The sequence below is a fragment of the Xenopus laevis genome, chromosome 5L (assembly GCF_017654675.1).
Source record: "Xenopus laevis strain J_2021 chromosome 5L, Xenopus_laevis_v10.1, whole genome shotgun sequence".
Taxonomy (NCBI): Eukaryota; Metazoa; Chordata; class Amphibia; order Anura; family Pipidae; genus Xenopus; species Xenopus laevis.
In genome coordinates this window covers 109245730-109267986 of record NC_054379.1, presented here as the reverse complement: position 1 = coordinate 109267986, position 22257 = coordinate 109245730, and the positions used below count along the sequence as shown (strand labels likewise).

Here is a 22257-nt window from a genome sequence, read left to right as displayed (position 1 = left end):
AGAAAACGATCATCCAGGGATATGTACAGCAGTAGGTGGTCATGAAACCCATAATCAGGCCAAGGAAGGAAAAGCGAAGTTTTTTACAGGAGTCTATTAACTGTGATATTTATATAACATTTCAATTTTTTATTTTGTCTGTGGCATTGTTAGTGTTACACTGACCTGTGCGTGTCTTTTACATCTGAACATATTTTCATGTTTCAGATGTAGATGAATGTCTTTACCTTCCATGTAAAAATGGTGGGTCATGTTTCAATACCGATGGAAGTTACACCTGCTTCTGCCAACCTGGGTATAGTGGTTTAAACTGTAGTCAAGGTAAGAGGAAAATGTTGTGACCTTTGGTATACAAGGGGTTATGTGCATGAAATTTGCCACATTACACTGGCAACCATTCAGTTCTTTCCCTTCATGACTAACTATACTAGGCCAGATCATGGAACTACTATTTCATTGCCAGTTCAGGTAACTATTATTTTGCAATGGCTTACTGGATTGCAACAAAATGTCATCTTTTTTTTTTTTTTTTTGCATAACACCCATTTATTGTTACATTATGTTTTAGTTTAAATGGTAGTTATGATACATTATCACATTCTTTTTTGAATTCTCAGTGCTATCTCAGTATAGACTTTTTTAGTGTTCGATATCTTTGAAATAACACTAATATAATTAAACACAAGAATGTAAGGAAGGATGAATCGAGCCTCTCACACATGTAGGCACACAAACATTTCTCAAACACAAGAAGCACTGTCTTTTTCATGAAGCAGTTATTCCACAGTTTACAGAAAGAAAGCAACTTTTTTTTTTTTTATATACAAATCTATTTGTTCTAAAATTTATGATACTAAAAGGCTAACTTGTAAAGCTAGGGTCTAAATTGCATAGTTGCCAATTACTCGAACCAACCAATCAGCAATTAATTTCAGTCAAACTACTGCAAGTTAGAAAGCAAAGTTCTGATTGTCTGCTATGGGCATACATACTGTAGGGGTGCTACTACAAGAAGGGAGCTTGCATGAAGCATAAGGGAGATGGAAGGAAATTTTGTATGTAATGTGAGTCTCTTCTACCTCCAGCTGTGAATAGCAGGCCTGTGACTAGATTAAATCCTCCTGGCAAAGCTCTGGATTTTCACAATATCTTCTTTAGTGCATCATGTGCATATGCAATCAAATAACTTTCCTATATTTCCTCCTATTCTTAGAAATAAATGAGTGTCAAAGTAACCCTTGCCAAAATGGAGCTACCTGCAATGATTTGGCCAATGCGTTTAACTGTACTTGTAACCATGGTTACACAGGAAGATTCTGTGAAGTTGGTGAGTAATCAGAACCCCTGGTGTTCCTAGCTTACACATTCTGAATGACTTACAAACTAGAGCGATGACCATGGAAGCCAATATGCCATCTGTCTCCTGCCCTCCCGGTGACATATAAAAATATTTGTACTCACATTATTGTGTACTGCAAAACTGCTCACTACAAAGATGATATCTGTGCTGAGAACATTTTATGACCATGGAATAAACTGTATACAAATGGCACCCCATAGAAAATGCAAAGGACATGTGGATAACCCTTTTAACTAACCAACAGTATTACACTATAATGTATCTTTATTAGCACATCCTTACTGCTGAAGCGACTTGCCTTTATAGAATTCAAGTATACAAGAAATGTACTAACTAAACATTTGAAAAAGTTTGCAGACCTTTTTTTTTTGAAGTGGTAGGCTATATGAACATCATTATGTACTATCCTCTAACTGATTTTTAAAAATACTGCCTTTTTATTACAGATATTGATGACTGCATTAATACCCCATGCCAAAATGGTGGAATTTGTATTGACAGAGTCAATGGCTTTAATTGTCGTTGTCTGGTGGCTTGGAATGGAACAATCTGCGATATTGGTACACATTTATAATATAAGGGTGTGTATTTTATTACTATAAATTATAGGTTGGACAGCTAGTGCTTAACGTATGTATTCTGTTTTTCAGATGTGGATGAGTGTGCAAGCCAGCTTCATAAGTGCAATGCCAATGCTAACTGTACAAACATTGCAGGATCGTATACATGTGCATGTAAAGATGGATACAGGGGCGATGGATTTACCTGCAGAGGTAATATAAACTGCTTAATTTACTGTATTATTGTCCAGAACAAAACTGTAACAGCATCAGAAGGTATGAGTATATATATATATATATATATACATATATATATATATCTATAGATAGATAGATAGATAGATAGATAGATAGAGAGAGAGAGAGAGAGAGAGAGAGAGAGAGAGAGAGAGAGAGAGAGAGAGAGAGAGAGAGAGAGAGAGAGAGAGAGAGAGAGAGAGAGTTTTAATTGAGAGAGAATTTAGGGAAGGCCATGACTGTTGGGAGTTTTGATGTAATTTAGGACAACTGGTTCAGCTAGTGTGTGATTAAAAAGACAAAAAAAAAAAGTAGCAATACAGTTTTCTTATATTTACTATATGCTATGTTCTGGTAAAGAGAGTACTCACCATTCGAGTAAAGAATCAGGTTTTTGGTATCAGAGACACGAGAATCAATCCTTGTTCCCTACTTTCATTGCCTTAGTAATCTGAGATCCCTTTCCCCTCACCCCAAGCATAACTCTCGGTTTCCTGTTGTTCCAGAGATTCGCCTGTTTAACTACAATGAGGATATTAGAATAACCCAACGGTTAAAGGACTATACATCTCCATTAATCAATGTTCCTATGCGCTTCCCATTTGGCTCCTCATTTTACAGCAATTTATATGTAAGTAGTCCTGGTAACAAGTGCATAATGCAGAGCAACAAGAGTGTAAAAATAAGCTTGACATGAAAAAAGAGAAACTTTGAGGATGATTTAGAAACATTAGTGCTGAATGTCAATGGCACTAAATTATGAACAGTCTACTAGAAATTAGAAAATGAAAGCAAAGACTTAACTGGTTGCTACTGGCAACTGCATCTGCGCTATTTGGCACCTATCTTGGTAAATTAGTCCCATTAATTCTTATTAGTGGTTTTATGCTAAGTGGATTCATAAGGATTTTGTTATTGCTAATAATAAATTCAAACAAATTTTATTATATCAGAGCAAATAATTCTAAATCAGAATGATTGGCTATGAAAGTATGCATGCACTTAAATTCAAACAAATTCTCTCAGTATCTCAGACCAGCTATGTTTTTTGGGGGGAGTCTGAGATATTGTATCCCTGGTAGGCTCAGACAATATTAACTATTGATTTGATTAATTCAAATTGGCCTATAAATGCTGTAGATGGAATTACTGGGAATCTTGCAGGTAACTTTCCCAGTTTGATTTTTAATACGTTTTACCGGATTTTATAAGCAAAAAAAAAAAAAAAATCAGTGACAACCGATGTATTTGTAGAAGTTAAGTGTTTTATTTAATGTACAACCAAACTATTTTTAACTGTTTCTTTTTTTTTGCAGTTCACAGATGATGGGGTCATAATGTTTCAGCGTGTTTTCTATGAACCCATGTACACATTCAACTATCCCAGTAGTTTTAATAAATATAATGCCTACTTGCCTCCCATGATTGCTGTTTTTTGGGCAGATGCTGATATGCGTCAATCAGGGGAATTATATTATCAGGTAAAAAACAATGAAATGGAATATTCTATGGGATTTGTTCTACAGGCTACTTTAAATGAAGGAACAAATATAAATTAACAGTAACAGATTAATTCTTGTACATGTGGCTATATATAATACACCAGTACAAATATGTTCTAACATACTGTACATGTAACTCCCAGTTGTTTATAAGGAGGCAGCATGATCTAGGAAAGTGAACAAAGGCATTTTCATTATCATCTATAGATTTCTGGTACAGTTTTTCTAAACATCATATTTTCAGATGTTTTGTGACAGCTCCCACTTTGGACTAACATGGGGACAAGGGTAGTGATAGAAGGGTCAGATATTTTTTATCACAAAATTCACCATTACCCTCTACTTCCCATTCCACATCCAATTTAGCCCAAAGTCCTTTTGTACTGTACACTATGTCACAAACCTATCACAACTCCCCTCTGATGACTTATTTATGGGTGAGATCAACTTACATGGGAGGGATAAGCACTATGACATCACCAAAGATGGCATGATTTGAAGTTTGAGCCACCACCTATTTGAACCCACATCTGTGCTCACCTTCTTGGCCCAATCTCACCCAAATGCATGGGTTCCACACGATTCAAGTCAACCTGCTCATCACTAGTCAGGAGCTCCTTTACTTCAAGATCAGCAAAATAAAAAAAAATAAATGAGTGAGTTTGGCATGTATATCTGTGTAAATGTATGTTGCACTGATAATATTTCAACGGATTTAAGATATTTCAGTGAAAGACACAGGTAGATTTTATAGTCAATCATACACAAGCCTTCTGAGGGTCTTACTGACTACTCAAATCTTTTTCCCACTGGTTATTCACTGGATATTGGATTAATTACAATTGCTAGAAAGTAAAACTAGGCAGCAGTACTAAGGCTCTTCTGAACCTTCAGGTTGATGGAACCCAGAGCAGATGGATCTGTCACCTTGATGCCTTCTTTGCATGTACATAGTGCCATATGATTTATAGACAAATGCGCCATGGAAAAACTGCTAAAAGTTTTGTATGCAGTAGAAAAACATTGCTATTTTAATATTATTCACTCTTTTTCTCCTAGACGTATGACTTCCAAATGTCACCAAATTCCAATATTCCGTTTAAAATACAACTTGAGAATGAGATACACAAATATTTCACTCTGAATATTACAGTCCTCTGGGCAATCAAAATCACGTGGGAGCAGGTTCTGCCTTTTCCAGCTTACTACTTTAAACCAGACCAAGTAAGTTTTCATACAGTATAAAAATGTTTTCCTTCCGAAAAATACATTGGGGACATAGATATAGTTCTGTGAATACTGGTTCACTTCCATTCTACTAAAGTTCCCAGCTATGTATATCTGTTCTGTTCAGGTTCTAAAAACTGTCAGGACTTCCGAACTGAGCTGTTCTGAGTTCAGACCTTACTAGAATATTGTAAGATTTATTGGTGTGTCTCTGGTATATATATTATATATAAGGGGTTATGTAATAAAAGGCACTACGTTTGCCCAGGAGCAGTAACACATAGCAACCAATCAGCAGGTAGATTTTACTGATCACGTGTTTAAAAGCAATCATCTTATTGGTTGGTACGAGTTTCCACTATTGGGCAAACTTAGTGCCTTTTATTACATATGGGAGTATGTAAAGAATTGAGGGGGATTATTTTACAGAGGAGCCCACTGGGGCCTAGGCCTATTGTGAGATTCTCTGGAATAGTAACAGTCCAGTCTGTCCCTGCTACATTTAGGGGTATACTCTATTTATTAAACGTATTAAATTATTATAAATATTTATTAAAATATACATTCACCATTTATCTGACACAGTTTTTTACACATTTTTTTTGTGAATTTTGTTTTACACAACATAATGAATATGTGTACAAATTTGTAAAAAGCTGTATCAAATAAATGGCAAATGTATCAAGGTGTGTTTTATTTTATGCCATGAGAATTCCAGATTTTCCTCCGTTACTTTAGATTGCTTCAGACCTTTGAAATTAAGTTCTGGCGGAAGTCACAAAGTGTAAAAGAATTAGACCATTTTTTTACACTATATTATACTATTTTATACGTGTGGCGAATTATCCTGCCATTTTTTACACCACATGATAAATCTACACCATTGTAGTCCACTATTCACAACATATGTTCTTTTTGGGGGTTTATTGGGAGACTGGATGTCATTAGCAATTCAGTGTGAAGAGAATGAAAGCAATGGAGCATAGCCTCCCAGGTATTGACGCGCAATACAGAATTGCTTTAATTTTTACAGTGTATATTTTTTACTGATTCCATGAATGAAGGAGCAAAGTGGAGCTCTTCCACTCACCAAATCAACTCAAAGTACATTAACAATGATTAAGATGTGCATAGTGTCGGACTGGGACACCAGGGGCCCACCCCAAAACCTTGGACCAGGGGCCCACCAAAGAACCATAGACCAGGGGCCCACTCTCAGTACTATTATTTTTATTCTCCTCACTCACCTCTATTCTCCTAATCTCTATTTTTACATACCGTACTATAATGTATTATTCCAGCTATTTAGCCTCTTTATTCTCAAAGAAATAGGAAATGGCCATTAGATAGGCCAAATCTTTAGCAGCACAAGGGCCCCCAAACACCTGGGCCCACCGGGAGTTTTCCTGGTATCCCGGTGGGTCAGTCCGACACTGGATGTGCTATTAGTTTATATTATTTTAAAGGAGCTAAAATATTTAAACTGTACATTTTAATTCATCTTTGCAAAAAAAAAAAAAAAGCAAATTCACATTGATCAAGGCTTATATGTCTTCTTAAAACTATGCTGTTTTTTTTACAGTCTAATACATATCAGGCTGTGTTAGTCACCAATGGAGTATATTCTTTCTGCCTAATGCGCTTTGATGATGGAGGAATGAACTGGAGATATGATGAACTACCTACAAACTATCTTCCAAAAATGGGATATTTGAGGTATTTTGTTCTATGATATAGATGTTGCAAATGCAGTGAAATTTATAGGAAAACACTATAATATTACTTTTTACTGTAGTGAGTACTTAATAAAACAATTCTACTTAAGTAGATCAAATACTAGACTATAATATAAACCATTAATAATATAATATATTATTAAGGATGCACCGAATCCAGGATTCAGTTCGGGATTCTGCCTTTTTCAGCAGGATTCGGCCGAATCCTTCTGCCCAGCTGAACCGAATCCGAATACTAATTTGCATATGTAAATTAGGGGCGGGAGGGAAATCAAATGACTTTTTGTCACAAAACAAGGAAAAAAAAAATCTCCTTCACACCCTTAATTTGCATATGCAAATTAGGATTTGGTTCGGTATTCGGCCGAATCTTTTGCGAATGATTCGGGGTTCGGCCAAATCCAAAATAGTGGATTTCCTAATATTTATAGTAAATAGCCACAAATTACTCTCATATAAAGTGAAGTGATGAATTAAGCACAGAGAAGCAGGACTAAGCTGATAAAGGGTGTGGAAAGTGGTTGTTTTGAAAAATGGACAAGCTTGCATACTATCCGTTTGAAATGAGATGCTTAAGGTAATGGTACACAGTGTGATTATAAGTGATTTTTCGCCCAGGCTTTTGTTGCTCCATTGGCAGGGGACAAAATGCTCAAAAAAATGCCATAAATGTATGCCAGTTGAATCAGGTGTTTGCCATTCAAACCAAATGAAAGCAGATTGCAAGAATTTTACTCCAGAGGAAATGATCTGTGAAAATACAAGACACCAATAAAATATACTCTTGGATGCCTTATCCACTATTAGAAGTGTTTAGCAGATGCAAGGGCATCTCTTGAGAGAAGAAAAGGGAAGATTCTATCATACTTACCGTGATCTTCCTTTCCCTGGTCCTCTCCATGTCCACACCTTTCGGGATAGCCCCTCCCTCTCCTCATTAAGAACCCAACCCCCTAACTAATAAATTAGGCGGTCGCCCTTCCCCTGGTGTCTTGTACAAAGTTAAATTGATCTAATAAAATCCAAGGGAGGGAAACTGGACATGGAGAGGACCAGGGAAAGGAAGATCACGGTAAGTATGATAGAATCTTCCCTTTTCCCTGGCCCTCTCCATGTCCACACCTTTCGGGACTTACAAAGCAGTCCGTCATTGGGTGGGACAAAGAGACTTTAAGTCAAGATTGCAAAGATATTATTTAATAGAACTGGCCGATTTCAGAATGCTGGAACCAAATTGTGCATGTTCTGAAGATCTGACGTCCAGCTTGTAGTGAGAAATGAAAGTGCTCGGAGAAGACCAGGATGCTGATTTGCAAATTACTTCCAAAGAGATGCCTGCTTCTGCTGCCCAAGATGCTGCCTGACCTCTGGTTGAGTGCGCTTTGATCTTACTTGGTATACTCTGGTTTGCTTGAAAGTAGGCTTTCTTTATTACCGTACATATCCATCTCGAGATTGTGGGAGTTGCAGCAGCTTCGCCTTTTCTTGCCCCCCCAGGCAAGATAAAAAGCTTGTCTGATTTTCTGATTGCTCTAGTTGCTTCGCAATACATCTTAACATGTTCCGCTACATCTAATTCTTTCAATTCTGGATCCGAATCTTGATGTGCGAATGTAGGGACTACAATTTCATCCTTTAAGTGGAATGGAGAAACCACCTTAGGCTTGAACGAAGGACAAAATTTCAACACCAATCTGTCTGGAAAGATAGTTGGGCTATGATCATTGAATATGATGGCCTGCAGTTCTCCTACCCTCTTGGCTGAGGTGATGGCCACCAAAAATACTACTTTGAGAGTTAGATCCCAAAGTGACATCTGATTGTTGAATGAAAATGGACCTGAAGATAGCATGCGTAGTACTAAAGATAAGTCCCAACTTGGGCAGGTGGACCGTCTTGCCGGAAGAATTCTTATGGCTGCTTTAAAGAAGCGTACAATTAAAGGATGGTTAGCCCATGTAGTGTTTGATATTGCGGATATTGCCGAAACTTGTGTTTTCAGTGTACTTACGCTCAGGCCTCTATCGAGACCTGATTGAAGAAACTCCAATATATTAGATGCTGAGATTGATTCTGTGGACCCTATGTTGGAATGGACTCTAAACCTTTCCCACACTTTGGCATATCTATTACTGGTCGACGGTTTCCTGGATTGCAATAGGGTGTGAATAACTCTGTTGGAAAGTCCATGGTTTTCTAAACCTTGCCTCTCAGCCTCCATGCCGTCAGAGCCAGGGATCCTGGATCTGGGTGTACGTATGGACCCTGGGTCAACATGTGGTCTGATGTTGGAAGCCTCCATGGTTGGTCTATTGACAGATGGATTAGGTCTGTAAACCAAGGCCTTCGTGGCCATGCTGGAGTGATGCAGATCACATCTACCTGATCCTCTCTTATCTTCTGTATCACTTTCGGAATCAGAGGAAGAGGAGGAAATATGTAACCTAAATGGAATCTCCATGACTGTGTCAGAGCATCCACTGCCAGTGCTTTCGGATCCTGAATCCATGAGAAAAACCGAGGACACTTGGTGTTGTTGGATGATGCCATCAGGTCGATCGATGGTTGTCCCCATCTCTGTACCAATGACCTGAATATTTCTTGGCTTAGAGACCACTCGTGCCTTTCTGCAAACTTTCTGCTTAGCAGGTCTGCCACTTTGTTTAATTTGCCTGGAACATACACTGCTGTAAAATCCACTAAGAAGTCTTCTGCCCATTGAAAGATGGGCTGTACTTCTTCTAAAAGATCCAGGCTTCTTGTGCCCCCCTGCCTTCTTAGAAAGGCTACGGCTGTGATGTTGTCTGATTTTATTTTTAATCGTGTACCTCTTAATTGTTCCTGAAAGAAGAGGCAGGCTTGTCGTATTGCCCTTAGCTCCAGTATGTTTGATGTGACGTCTGGTAATGGGTACTGCCAGCGATCTTGAGCTACTCTGGATCCTAGCTCTGCTCCCCATCCTAGCCCTGAGGCATCTGTGGACATTATTAACCATGGTTCTGGGAACAACTCGGTGCCCTTGTTTAGGTGTGTTTGTTCTCCCCACCAAAGAAGAGATGTTCTTAACTGTGACGATATCTGTATTATCTGATGTTGAGATTCCCCATCCCATTGTTGTAGGAACGACATTTTGAGCGGCCTCATTCTCCAATGGGCCCATGGTACAAGTCCGATCGTGGAAGCCATCATGCCCAAGATCTTTAGGAATACTAATGCCAGATCTTCTGGTGTTGTCAATAATCGTTTGACTGCTGTCGAGAGAGACATTTGCCTCCCCTCTGATAATGTCAGTTTCCCTGACACTGTGTCTATTATGGCTCCCAGATAAGTGATCCTCTGGGATGGAATGAGATGACTTTTCGTTGCATTGATTAGCCAACCATGGGCTGTCAATGTCTCCAGACATAAATCTCTTTGTCTGATTGCCTGCTCTCTTGATGAGGCTACTAGAATCAGGTCGTCCAGGTAATGGAATAAGCGTATCTTTTTCCATCTTAGATAAGCCACCAAGGAGACTAGAACCTTTGAGAATACCCTTGGGGCAGTTGCCAGACCAAAGGGTAGACACCTGTATTGGAAATGATGGTCTCCAATTGCAAAGCGAAGAAACTTTTGGTGTGCTTCTGCTATAGGAATGTGATGATAGGCATCCTTGATATCCATGGTGCACATCCAAGCCCCTGGAGAAATGGACGATTTTACCGATTCGATGGATTCCATCTTGAAATGTTGGACTTTCAATACCTTGTTGATCCTTGCCAGATCTAGTATTGGTCTCCAAGAGCCTGAGGACTTTCGGACTATGAAGAAGCGAGAGTAGACCCCTGTTCCTTTTTGGTCCAATGGAATGTGACATATAACTTGTTGTTCCTCTAACTTGGCCAGACAAGCCCATAAGGCAGCCCTTTTTGTCAGGTCTGTTGGTAATGGGGATGTGAGAAAACCCTGAACCGGCGGGCCGGAATTGAATTCTAGACTGTAGCCTAGTTTTACAATCCCTAGAACCCATCTGTCTTCTATGGATCGTTCCCAGGCGGCCTGAAAGGATTGTATTCTCCCTCCTAGAGCAGGCCCCTGGGTTGCACCACCTTCATGACTGTTTGCGGGTATTATCTCCTGCCTTATTCTTGGGAAGACGAAAGAAGCCTGATTGGCCTGCTTTCCAACTGTCCTGTCTTGATGTATCCCTTCCAGAACGAAAGGACCGACTATTATATGGCATAAATCTGACTCTGCCCGATGACCTTCCTCGTGCCGGTTGTTTCCATGGTTGTTGTTTCTTTCTCTGAGGTAATAACTGACTCTTGCCTCCAGAAGCCTTTGAGATGAGTTCTTCCAGCCTTTTCCCAAATAATACTTGGCCTTGGAAGGGTAATGAACAGAGAGCCGTCTTGGAAGCGGAGTCCGCTTCCCACGCCCGAAGCCATAAGGCTCTTCTTCCTGAAATTGATAGTGCCAATGATCTAGATGCCAACCTTATCTGATCCACTGAAGAGTTGACCAAGAAAGCTGAAGCTAATTTCAGTTCTTTGAGGCCTTCTAAAATCTCAGATGTCTCTCGACCTTCCTTTAAGGCTGTATCTAGATTTGATAGCCATACCTCCAGGGATTTGGCTACTGAAAGGTTAGCGATGGCCGGTTTAAGGCTTTCTCCAACCGTGGTAAACACTCTTTTCAAGTCTGCATCCAGTCTTTTATCCATTGCATCCTTCATAACAGCATGTTCCTCTATGGGTAGAACCGTGTTCTTAGATATACTCCAAATTGGGGCATCTACTTTCGGTATGGTGCAGAAATCCTTGACTTCTTCATCCTTAAAAGGATATAGCCTGTTGCATCTAGATTGCATGGAGCTACGTTTTGATGGAATGTCCCATTCTGTTTTAATGAGATCCATAACCTCTTGATGTAATGGGAAAGTTTGTCCCTTGGGTTTAGAGCATGGTAAAAATGATGATGTAGATGATGCTTGATCCACATCTTCCAAGGCTAGTGATGCCCTTACCGCTCTAATTAGTGGTTGTATGAGTGAAAAATCAAAGGAAGATTGGACTTCCTCTTCTTCCTCTGATGATAATGAAGACTGATCTTCTGATATTCTTGTCGCAAATGTGTCATTGAAATCTAGATCCAATTCCACCTGAGGACCCTTTGACGTAGAAGCTGTTACGATAGATACTTCTTTGGCCACTGCCTCCTTAATCCAAGCCATTATACCTGCACTTGAGCCTGGTTCTAAGCCTGAGGCTGCAGTAAGGCACGACTGACATAATTTCTTGTCTGGTAAAGAAGGGGCCGTACATCCAAGACATATAGGAGATGTAGCAAGCTGTGTCTCCTCTGTCTCTTCTGAGATCTCTCTAGGTCTCTCCTTAGATCTGTGTGGTCTCATGATGGCACTGCAACCAGAATTAACATTGGTAAGAGTGTCAATTAACATCCCCCCTTTTATTTATTTATTATATTTTTTTTTTTTTTTTTTTTTTTTTTTGGGGTGGCAGCTGGAATAATACAGGGGCCCAAGAAAAGGAAAATCTGCCATAAAAAACAAAATCATTCCAAAACCCAAAGAGTTCATATGCAGATACCCCTAACATTATTCCTCTATGAACTTACCGAGCACTGAATAGCACTGAGCAGGAGTTTCCAGAGGAAGCGTCAGCCACGAGGACGCCAAGAAGAGGAAATACCTAAATAGGCGTTATGCCCCTCCCCCTATGGTGCGTTCCACCGAATTGGATTGGCTGGATAGCTATAGAGAGCCTCACGCTCTGTGCGCTGACGCGCACAGCTGTTGTGCGAGCGGCTGTCATTTCCTGTGTGCTCGGCGGGTCCTAAGAGTTGCGGAGAGATCCGCCTTGCGTCGAGTGAGCCCTACACTGCTGCCAAACCCCTCCTGTACCTAAAACTGATGCGGGCATGGGGGAGACCCGATATCGCCGCTGGACGCCCTTGGTGAGGCAGGCCAGTAGAGGCAAGAATACAGGGAGACGCAGCCATAGTGCCCCAATGGGAGCGCCGAAATGAGGTAAGCTGCTAAGGGAAAACCATATAGGCAAAACCCTTGTCTCTGGGACGCTACGCAAGCCCCTGCTCCTTCTCTGAAAAATAAAAATACTCCTGTGAATTGGAGTGAGAAGAGAAAAGAACCCAAAAAAAGACACCAGGGGAAGGGCGACCGCCTAATTTATTAGTTAGGGGGTTGGGTTCTTAATGAGGAGAGGGAGGGGCTATCCCGAAAGGTGTGGACATGGAGAGGGCCAGGGAAAACAGGTTTCAAGTATCCAAATATACATTAATGGGCTTATTTATCAAAATATATAACAATATAAAAAAAACTTGGTTTGCTTATTAATTTCAAAATCTGAATATAAAAAACTCAATTGTATACAAATATGGTAACAAACTCGAAAGAAGCTCAGAAATCTCAAAAATCTTGAATTTAAAAAAATTTCTTGAATTTTGCCTAGGGCAACTCCCATTGACTTCTATATGAACTTACAAGCTATTAGAATTTTATATTCGAGTTTTTAATAAATACCAAACAAGTTTCTGAAAATATCATTAGAACGTATGAGTTTTTGTGCAAAAATATTTCAAATCATGGCAAAATTTTAATTTCAATAGTTGATAAATCATCCCCTAAATAATGAGATAATGAGAAAATGCAAGGTAACTGATAAACTCTTGGTCACTGATATTAACACTGAATGGCTTATTTGCAAACTTAAGCAAAAGGGAAAAATGCAAATGTGTGATAGATTTCTTCTATCCAAGTGCTATTCTCAAAGGTGTTCTCACAAAATGGCAGTTTCTTTTAATTCGACATAAGGTGCAAAGTACAAGGTACAAGCATGCGACCTGTTATCGAGAAAGCTTTGGCCATGGGGCTTTCTGGATTACAGATCTTTCCGCAATTTGGATCTTCATACCTTAAGTCTACTAGAAAATTATGTAAACATTAAATAAACCCAATAGGCTGATTTTGCTTTCAATAAGGATTAATTATATCTTAGTTTGAATCAAGTACCAGGTACTGTTTTATTATTACAGAGAGAAATTAAATAAAAAGGATTATTTGGATAAAATGGAGTCTATCGGAGACAGCCATTCCATAATTCAGAGCTTTCTGGATAATGGGTTTCCTGATAACGGATCCCATACTTGTAGTGGAAACATGAGCTCTGTCATTAACACCAACTTTGAGGAAGTTTTACTTATAGGAATTCCTTTGTATGTTGCTTGCTTCTAATGAATCTCCCAGTTTACCAAGATAGAACATAGACATGGTAATCCATCTTAAAATGTATCACTATTTAAGATATCTCGGCACAATGAGACTTGTTAGAGCAAGAGTCTAAACCCCATATGTATTAAAAAGCACTAAGTTTGCCCAGGAGCAGTAACCCATAGTAACCAATAAGATGCTTGCTTTGAAACAGATGACCAGTAAATGCTACCGGCTGATTGCTGGTTGCTATGGGTTACTGCTCCTGGGCAAACTTTTATTACAATACCCCCAATAATCTTCTGCTTATGCTTATATCCAAAAGTGGGTGCTCCTGATGTGCCTTCACAATTCCATTTTCAGTTAAAAAGTATCAGTACATTTATGCTGGCCATTCCCTAAAAAATAGGGCTAACCCAGCTAAACCATCGGATCACAATCACTGGGACGAGTCAAGGCAGTCCTCACCACAACAGGATTTTTATACAGGCCTGATCAATATCTGGATGATCTTCCACCATATGGGAGGGGTGTCTAGGGGCCACATATACGAGCAACAACATTGTTGACCTGGTCTAAATGTGCCAAATCAGCAAATTAAATTGACAGAGTTAATTGGAGGCTATTTGGTACAAAATATAGTATAAGGCTGGCAGAAAAAAAATTGGCTTTCTGTCAACCTAAAACTGTTGGGTGCTTGCAGTAAAGTGAAACAAAGAACCTTCAATTTACAAAGCCAGGCAGTTGTCTAATTGCTTTATTACTCTTTTTAATAAATATAAAATTTTTCATGTGTGCCCAGTGCTTGTGGTTTGGCTTTCTTATTCAGTTGACAATTGTAAAAAAGTTGCCATATCATTTTTGCCTATCATTGAAACAAAAGGATGATAATGATTTGCATTTTTTTTCTTTCTATCTGGTTTTTTTTAAATGGTCCATGGGGCTCTCCAACATTTAGCAATATTGCAGCATTTAATGACCCTCAGACAAAATATTCAGGTGATCTACAGATGATTTACACTCCTGATCAATATAAAGGATTTAACACAAGTAAGTAGAATATAATGTAGTGTAAGTGTACATTCTTTGCCATAAAGCTTTCTAAAATGGTTTACAGTTCCTTTAAAATCTGTTTCATGATTTTGTTTACTTTACAGGTAGACTTGGCTATTGGGCTTATCAACTTGACACTAATACAGCAAACACCAAAAATTCCTGGCAGCAGTGTCTCAGCTGGTATTATAGTGAACCACCAAATCTATACTGGTCCGACTATACTCCTCCTTGTCCCTGCTCTTGGTTTCAGGCCATCTTTGATTCATCTTTCATCTCTTCCTCCATTCTGAAGTTATATGGGTTTAAAAGGAAAAGCTCAGGTCAGTTACTTTCTAAATTCTTATGGTAGTGTTGGGCTAGGTTGGATGTTTGGGTGGATATTTGTTTTAGCGTATCCAAAAATTGCTTTCTTACAGTGCGTGATGGCTTAATGTTCATTACACTAAATAGCACAATAATTAATAATAATAATGAACATTATACCAGCCACAGATATCGAAGATATGACCTAAAATTCTTTTAATCAAAAAGCAGTGCAGCAAGTTTCACTCGGACACTAACAAACTCCAAACAGGAGAATGAAGATGTTATGGCGGTCATAACAAAAGGATTACATTTGGTAATAGGCTCACTGAAGTTGTGCAGCAATGGCACATGGAAAATGTTGTTCTTGGATGCTGGGGATTCAAGTTGCTTTGTTTAATTTGTGTGATTACAGCTTTACCAATTAAGCATCATTTTCAACTTCATGAAAGTGTCTTTTGTTTGCACAGATAACTTTATGACATTCCAGAGCTCATTTCCTAGTATATACGACGGAGGAACAAGATGTTACTACTATTCATCTGGATCACTTATATATGGAGAAAAAGAGAAATTCTTGCCAATCCCATGGATAAGAACAGCACAATTAGGAAATCAGTATCAAGGTATTGATTCAACAATCTCCAATCATTATCTTTATTATTAATAAATAACATTGTGGCAATGTTAAATCACATAGAAAAATTTAGGGACTGTTTCATTTGAAATCAAACTGGGGAAGCTAGAAGGATTGCCAGCACGGCAATATTTTCCCAATTTAACAAAACTTTCCTCACTGCCGGAACAAATTTCTGATAAAAAGTGCATTATCTCTAATATAAACACATGGAGGTGAGGCCTTTATAGAAATATTAAAAATAACCTCCTTGTATTTATGAGGCATGTAAAAGTTTGCTAGTTTTTGTTTACCTAAATCCTTGCTATTTTTGTATTGTTTTGTTTGCAGTGAATGAGGTCGATCCTTATGAAAACTGTTGCAATTCCGGTTCTTACTATCTTTGCTCTCTGTATTTGTTAAAAAGACCCCGGGATTTCTGCTATGGATACATCCCACCACAAATAGGTACATTTTAAATTAAATATGCCAAATGAAACATGCTACTCTGTAACAACATGCTATATCAATATCCGGAAAACAATGGCCTTTTCTTGTTTCTTCTTTAAGGATTTTTCTTTGGGGACCCTCATATTAACACACTGGATGGAGTGAAATATACCTTCAATGGTTTAGGTGAATTTACATTGGTCAATGTTAAGGACGATAATGGTACAGTTTTCAAGCTGCAGGGACGCACAGCCAGAGCTGGGATTAATGGAACATCCCAAGCAACCAATTTTGTGGCACTGGCAGCAGAAATAAATAATGAAACGGTAATGTCTTAGTGATGGGTGATTACTATATGAATCAGCATATGAAGTTTACTTCACACTCTGTGGTATTAAATCACATTAAATCTAACAGCATATTCAAGCCACTTAGCACATGCTTCCTCGTCGACCGCAAGAACTCTCCTTTAAAGAAACAATAACATCAAAAAATGAAAGCGTTTTTAAGTAATGTATAAATAATTTAGTCTTGCCCTGCACTGGTAAAACTGGTGTGTTTGCTTCAGAAAGACTACTGTAGTTTATATAAACAAACTGTTGTGTAGTCATGGGGGCAGCCATTCAAGCACAAGACAAATAGTAGATAACAGATAAGCTATGAAGAATCAAATTGTATACTACAGGGCTTATCTGTTATCAGCTGTGCGCCTTTTCTCCTTTTTCCAGCAGTTTGAATGGCTGCCCCCACAGCTACCCAGCAGCTTGTTTATACAAACTATAGTAGTTTCTGAAGCAAACAAACCAGTTTTACTAGTGCAGTCCATTATAATTTAATTAATTTAGTACACTTTCATTTGTTGGTGTTTCTGTTCCTTTAACTCATAAACTGCCTAATATTGAAACAAGCAGCATATTGCAGTATATGATTATAGAACACCCTGCAGTCACACTCCTTAATGTGCAGCTCCCAAAAATGCTGTGTAAACTGCTTTAAATACTGTTAGGCAAATCATCTCTTATTTTTTCAGATTGAATGGCAACTGTTTGGTGAGAATACGACAATTGTTAAGACTAATGGAACTGAACTCCCATTGTCTGCTGGTAAGTCATATATTTGCTCTGGTTCTCTTGAAGATCACCAACAGCAGTCAAGCCCATACATCAAAATAAAAATCTTCAAAAGGTTCACTGTCTAGGGTCCTTGGAAAGAGATCTGTGGCGGCTTATTTATCAGCAGACTCATTTTCATGGTTTTAATTTTTTTTGAAACCATGACTAAACTCACAAACTCTAAGGGGGTTATATACTAAAACTCCAAGTTATCTTTTTATTAAACCAAACTCGACCAAACTCCCATCCACGATTGTATCTTATTTATCAATAAAATAACTAGAATGGGAACAGGATGGGAACAGACTTGATAAAATTGGGCAAAATCTTAAATGATATGATTTTTTTGTATGCGATGCTTGATTCGCTCAATTTTTCAGACTTATTGGCCGAAAAAATCTTGACCAGAAAAAAAATTGAGGCTTAGTAAATAACCCCCTTAAACTACCAATATCATGAGATTTATTAAAAAATGTGAATAAAAAAAGTACAAACTGAAAATTACGCTGAACTCTGTGCTAAAAAATACGAATAGCTAAAAATATGAATTTTTTTGGACAATTCCTAGCGAAAAAAATACGAAAACCTCTAAAATTCCGAATTGATTTAGAGCGGCCCAAAAACATCAGCACAGCTACCAATGACTTCTATATGATCACAGCAACTTTTACCTGGCAAAGTTTTTTTTTTTTTAGCATTTTTACACTAAGGGGCACATTTACTTAGCTCAAGTGAAGGAATAGAATAAAAAATACTTAGAATTTCGAAAAAATTTTTTTGGCTACTTCGACCATCGAATTGGCTACTTCGACCTTCGACTACGACTTCGACTTTGAATCGAACAATTCGAACTAAAAATCGTTCTATATTCGACCATTCGATAGTCAAAGTACTGTCTCTTTAAAAAAAACTTTCGACCACTTACTTCGCCACCTAAAACCTACCAAACATCAATGTTAGCCTATGGGGAAGATCCCCATAGGCTTTCTAGCAAATTTCTGATCGAAGGAATTTCGTTCGATGGATGGATTAAAATCCTTCGAATCGTTCGATTCGAAGGATTTAATCATCCGATTGAACGATTATTCCAACAATCGTTTGATCGAACGAATAGCGGTAAATCCTTCGACTTCGATAATCGAAGTCGAAGGATTTAACTTCGATAGTTGAATATCGAGGGTTAATTAATCCTCGATATTCGACCAATAGTAAATGTGCCCCCTAATAAAACTTGAATTTTTAAGACTTTTTAAAATAATGAGAAAACCATACATTTTTAGAGATTCATGGACAAAATCAAAATCCGATTGTTATATATAACATAATAACCCCCTTAGTGTCAGCTATACTGATCACATTACATTTCTTGCGCTTTTCAAGACACTGTATAAAAAACAACAATATTTAAGAAACCCACAGTGGCTTTTTTTATCTGTCTGCTCTGTTTCCCTCCCCTTCTTCAAAAACATACCGTATATGCTTTCTATTGCAGATAATGATGAATGCTAAGCCCTATAGTTGTGGGGATTAATTTTAGCATGCAGTTGATAAAAGACAATACAGGACTAATTGGTCCCTTTCATTATGTGCACAGGGTATTCATTTGCTGTAATATGGATCTCTGCTGACAGTGTTAAGACCATGTATTCATTTTCTGGCCATACATAAAGAAACATTTTAGAAATTATTATGTAAAGCACAGGGCATTTATTCATTATTATGTATTCATTATTTATTTGAATATATTGCCAATTTAATATTTGCTTTTTTTTGTTTTTTGGTAAAGGAAATGTCACAGCACTCAGCAAGGTCACGCTAGAAATTACATCCGAGGGTAAAATCAAAGCAAGCTTTGAAGGTGGCATCTCTCTGTCAGTATCTGCTACACTTGGAGCTTTGAACTTTGTTACAACATTGGCTGCTTCATTTAAAAACAAAACAGAAGGACTTCTGGGTAAGCCTGTTCTGTAAGGCTACAAATTTATAGTTATTGGTACTTTTTATTACTCATCTTCCTATTAAGGCCTCTCCTATTCATATTCCAATCTCTTAGTCATATCAATGCATGGTTCAATAGCATGCATGCATGCTGTCAATATATAAGCCATGTTTAACATACGTCAATCACTTACCGTACATTTCTGGCCTCACGGGCTGATCAGTAGCTCTCTGGTAATTTAATCTGCAAGCCAAACATAAAGATTAATGGAGTGATTCAGTTGCACCGAGTAATTATGTTCATGGCCAAGCAGAGAAAAGAGGATAAATAGGACATCTCAAATATCAGCACAACACTGGTTTACTTTGTTATCTCACTAGGTAGTTTCGAAATTGTCCTTTAATTCAACAGATATTATTAGTCAGTTACATGGCATGCTTACTTGTATACTTACTAGTTTTCCCCTTTTAGGTGTCTTCAATGGAGATGTGACAGATGACTTAAAGTATTCCAATGGAACACTTCTGAACTACGATGGAGTGAAACTCCCCAATGAATCCAAGATTTTTGACATGGGAATAACATGTATGTGTCTATTTATGTTTTCTAATATTGCTTGATTGCCTGATTGTATGTTTACATTTAAATTAGTTTGAGCCTATGGATTACTAAACAAAACAAAATTAATGCTTTTAAAATAATTGAAAAAGAACATGTTGCTATATCTGCATGAATGCCTGTAATTGTTCGTAAAAAACAGAGCATGAAAGTAACCCTGAAATATTGTATCTTCACCCAGTTTCTGATGCCTATGACAAGATTATTAATATACTGTACTTTGCATTCTTTTTACTTCCCCAGGGAAAATCACTCCACAAGACAGCATCTTTACCTATAACTCTACAAATAATGAATCTTGGTACACCTACAACAATAATAGTTTTTTGCCTCTGTTTTATGACGAGCTACTTAGGACTACAAACCAAAGCGTAATTGACAGTGCAAATGCAACCTGTAAAGGAAATGATGAATGCATTTTTGACATCCTGAGTACGGGCAATGATGCCGTGGGACAAGCCACTCTTGGCACTCTAAATGCAGCCACAGAACAAAGCAGCAACATGAGTAAGATGATTTGTTCTGATCACTTATACTGTAATAGGACTTCCAATACAATGTAATCTATTTAGTAACTGATTGGCTTATTGGTTTAAACTCATACATCCATAAGGTGCATGATTCATGCAAGTGGTGGCCTTTTAGGGCAAAGATACACTGGCAGATTCGGGGGGGGGGGGGGTTAGTCACCCAGCGACAAATCTCCTATTCTTCGGGACGACTAATCTCCCCGAACTGCCTTTCCCTGCCTTCCACCGGCTAGAATGAAAATTGCTGGTGGAAAGTCACTCAGAGCACTTCATTTTCTGAAGTCGCCCAAAGTTTCCTTGTGAGGCAACCTTGGGCGACTTTAGTAAACAAAGCGCTCCGAGTATAGCCAGGGTAGGGGTTGATTCTCAGCTTGTGTTTTTCCACAAACCTTGTGGCATTAGCCTTAGGAATTTTAATTTAACCTGATTTAATTTTGAATATATAGACAAATACAAGAGGTCCTCTGCACTCAACCCATTATCAATATATTTAAGACATTGAGACATTTTGTGCATACATCTACTAAAAATGGCTTACCCTTAGTTTGCTGTAGTCTATATATATATGTCCCTTCCCCACCCAAAATCCAACTTCCTATATTCAAAAATAAATCAGATTCAATTAAAATTCCTAAGGCTAATGCCACAAGGTTTGTGGAAAAAACAGGATGAGAATCCAGATGAGTGTGGATTTTGGCACTGAAAACCAGAGTGAGCTTGAACCCAGGCCAACTCAGTGGTTCTGGGGTCCAAATACAGCAGTTTTTCAGACATAAACATCTGCAATGAGATGTCTCGCTTCATATCCAAAGAGATATGTTTGTATGAAATGAATATTGTGGCATGTTCTGCAATGGTAAGCAAAATCAGAAAAAAATAAACACTAAATCCACTCTAAGCTGTTATCGGGACAGTTCCAACTCAGTAGTGCTTATTCAAAGATGATATCAGAGTCAAGTTTAAAACGAAGATTAGTACTCAGTACTTAGGGAAAGGAAGCCATACTCCTTGAACCGCAACATGACTCTGCTTTCTGTTATGGCGCAAGGAAACCTGCAGCTGTCCCGGTAAATATAATGTTGTCTGCAGTCAGCATGGGGGGTTTTGAGTTGAGAGGGTGGCACTTAAAAGTTGCAGCTCCTGCCCCAACCCATTGTCAATCAGACAGACAGAGGCCACAATGGGGACCTGTCCTTATCTCCATCTGTTGCTGGATTTTTCTTTCCAGAGCAAGGTTTGGATCTCAGCCAGGCCCAGGGCAGAAGCACTCTCTGCTCACTGTTGCACTTCTACCCTGGATCTTTGTAAACTACCCCTATCTATTTGTTGTATATAAATCAATATATGTAACAACAATTGTAAATTATTATAGTATAACGAGTGCAATAGTTCCAGCTATTGCCGATATTTAAACTGTTCCTGAGTATATAAATAGTACATTATATAGGTTTGCCACATTGTGCATTAGCCTAAGCACTTTTTCATTTTGATTTCAATATGACAATATGACAGGCCCCTTTTGAGGTATTTTGGATGTGCATTAATTAATATATAATTGTTGATGAAAAGTGATTGCATTTTGTTGGTACTTTTGCACTTAATTTTCTCATTGTATCTTTGCCTGGGTTGTATTACTAAATACATCTAAACACAAGTAAGAATTTACCATGCTCATGTTTTGTTCTAGATACAATTCAATGAGAAAAACTTATCTCATGCTTTATCACATGAAAACAGAAATGTATGGGAAAATTTGGAATTCAATTATGAGAACTGTTTTTCT

The 22257-nt window shown here is 38.1% G+C and overlaps 1 protein-coding gene across 1 annotated transcript in view; it reads left to right on the top strand.

Annotated features, from left to right (window-relative positions):
* Positions 1–22257, top strand: part of LOC108716196 — an 81056-nt gene that overhangs the window by 6913 nt on the left and 51886 nt on the right. The window contains exons 6-22 of the mRNA XM_041563248.1: positions 208–321; positions 1214–1327; positions 1807–1920; positions 2011–2133; positions 2664–2788; positions 3474–3638; positions 4719–4883; positions 6469–6602; positions 14809–14900; positions 15008–15226; positions 15680–15835; positions 16177–16293; positions 16396–16601; positions 17306–17378; positions 19174–19341; positions 19798–19911; positions 20188–20451. Of these exons, the coding sequence (XP_041419182.1) occupies positions 208–321; positions 1214–1327; positions 1807–1920; positions 2011–2133; positions 2664–2788; positions 3474–3638; positions 4719–4883; positions 6469–6602; positions 14809–14900; positions 15008–15226; positions 15680–15835; positions 16177–16293; positions 16396–16601; positions 17306–17378; positions 19174–19341; positions 19798–19911; positions 20188–20451 (2463 nt within the window). The remainder of the gene's footprint in view (positions 1–207; positions 322–1213; positions 1328–1806; positions 1921–2010; positions 2134–2663; positions 2789–3473; positions 3639–4718; positions 4884–6468; positions 6603–14808; positions 14901–15007; positions 15227–15679; positions 15836–16176; positions 16294–16395; positions 16602–17305; positions 17379–19173; positions 19342–19797; positions 19912–20187; positions 20452–22257) is intronic.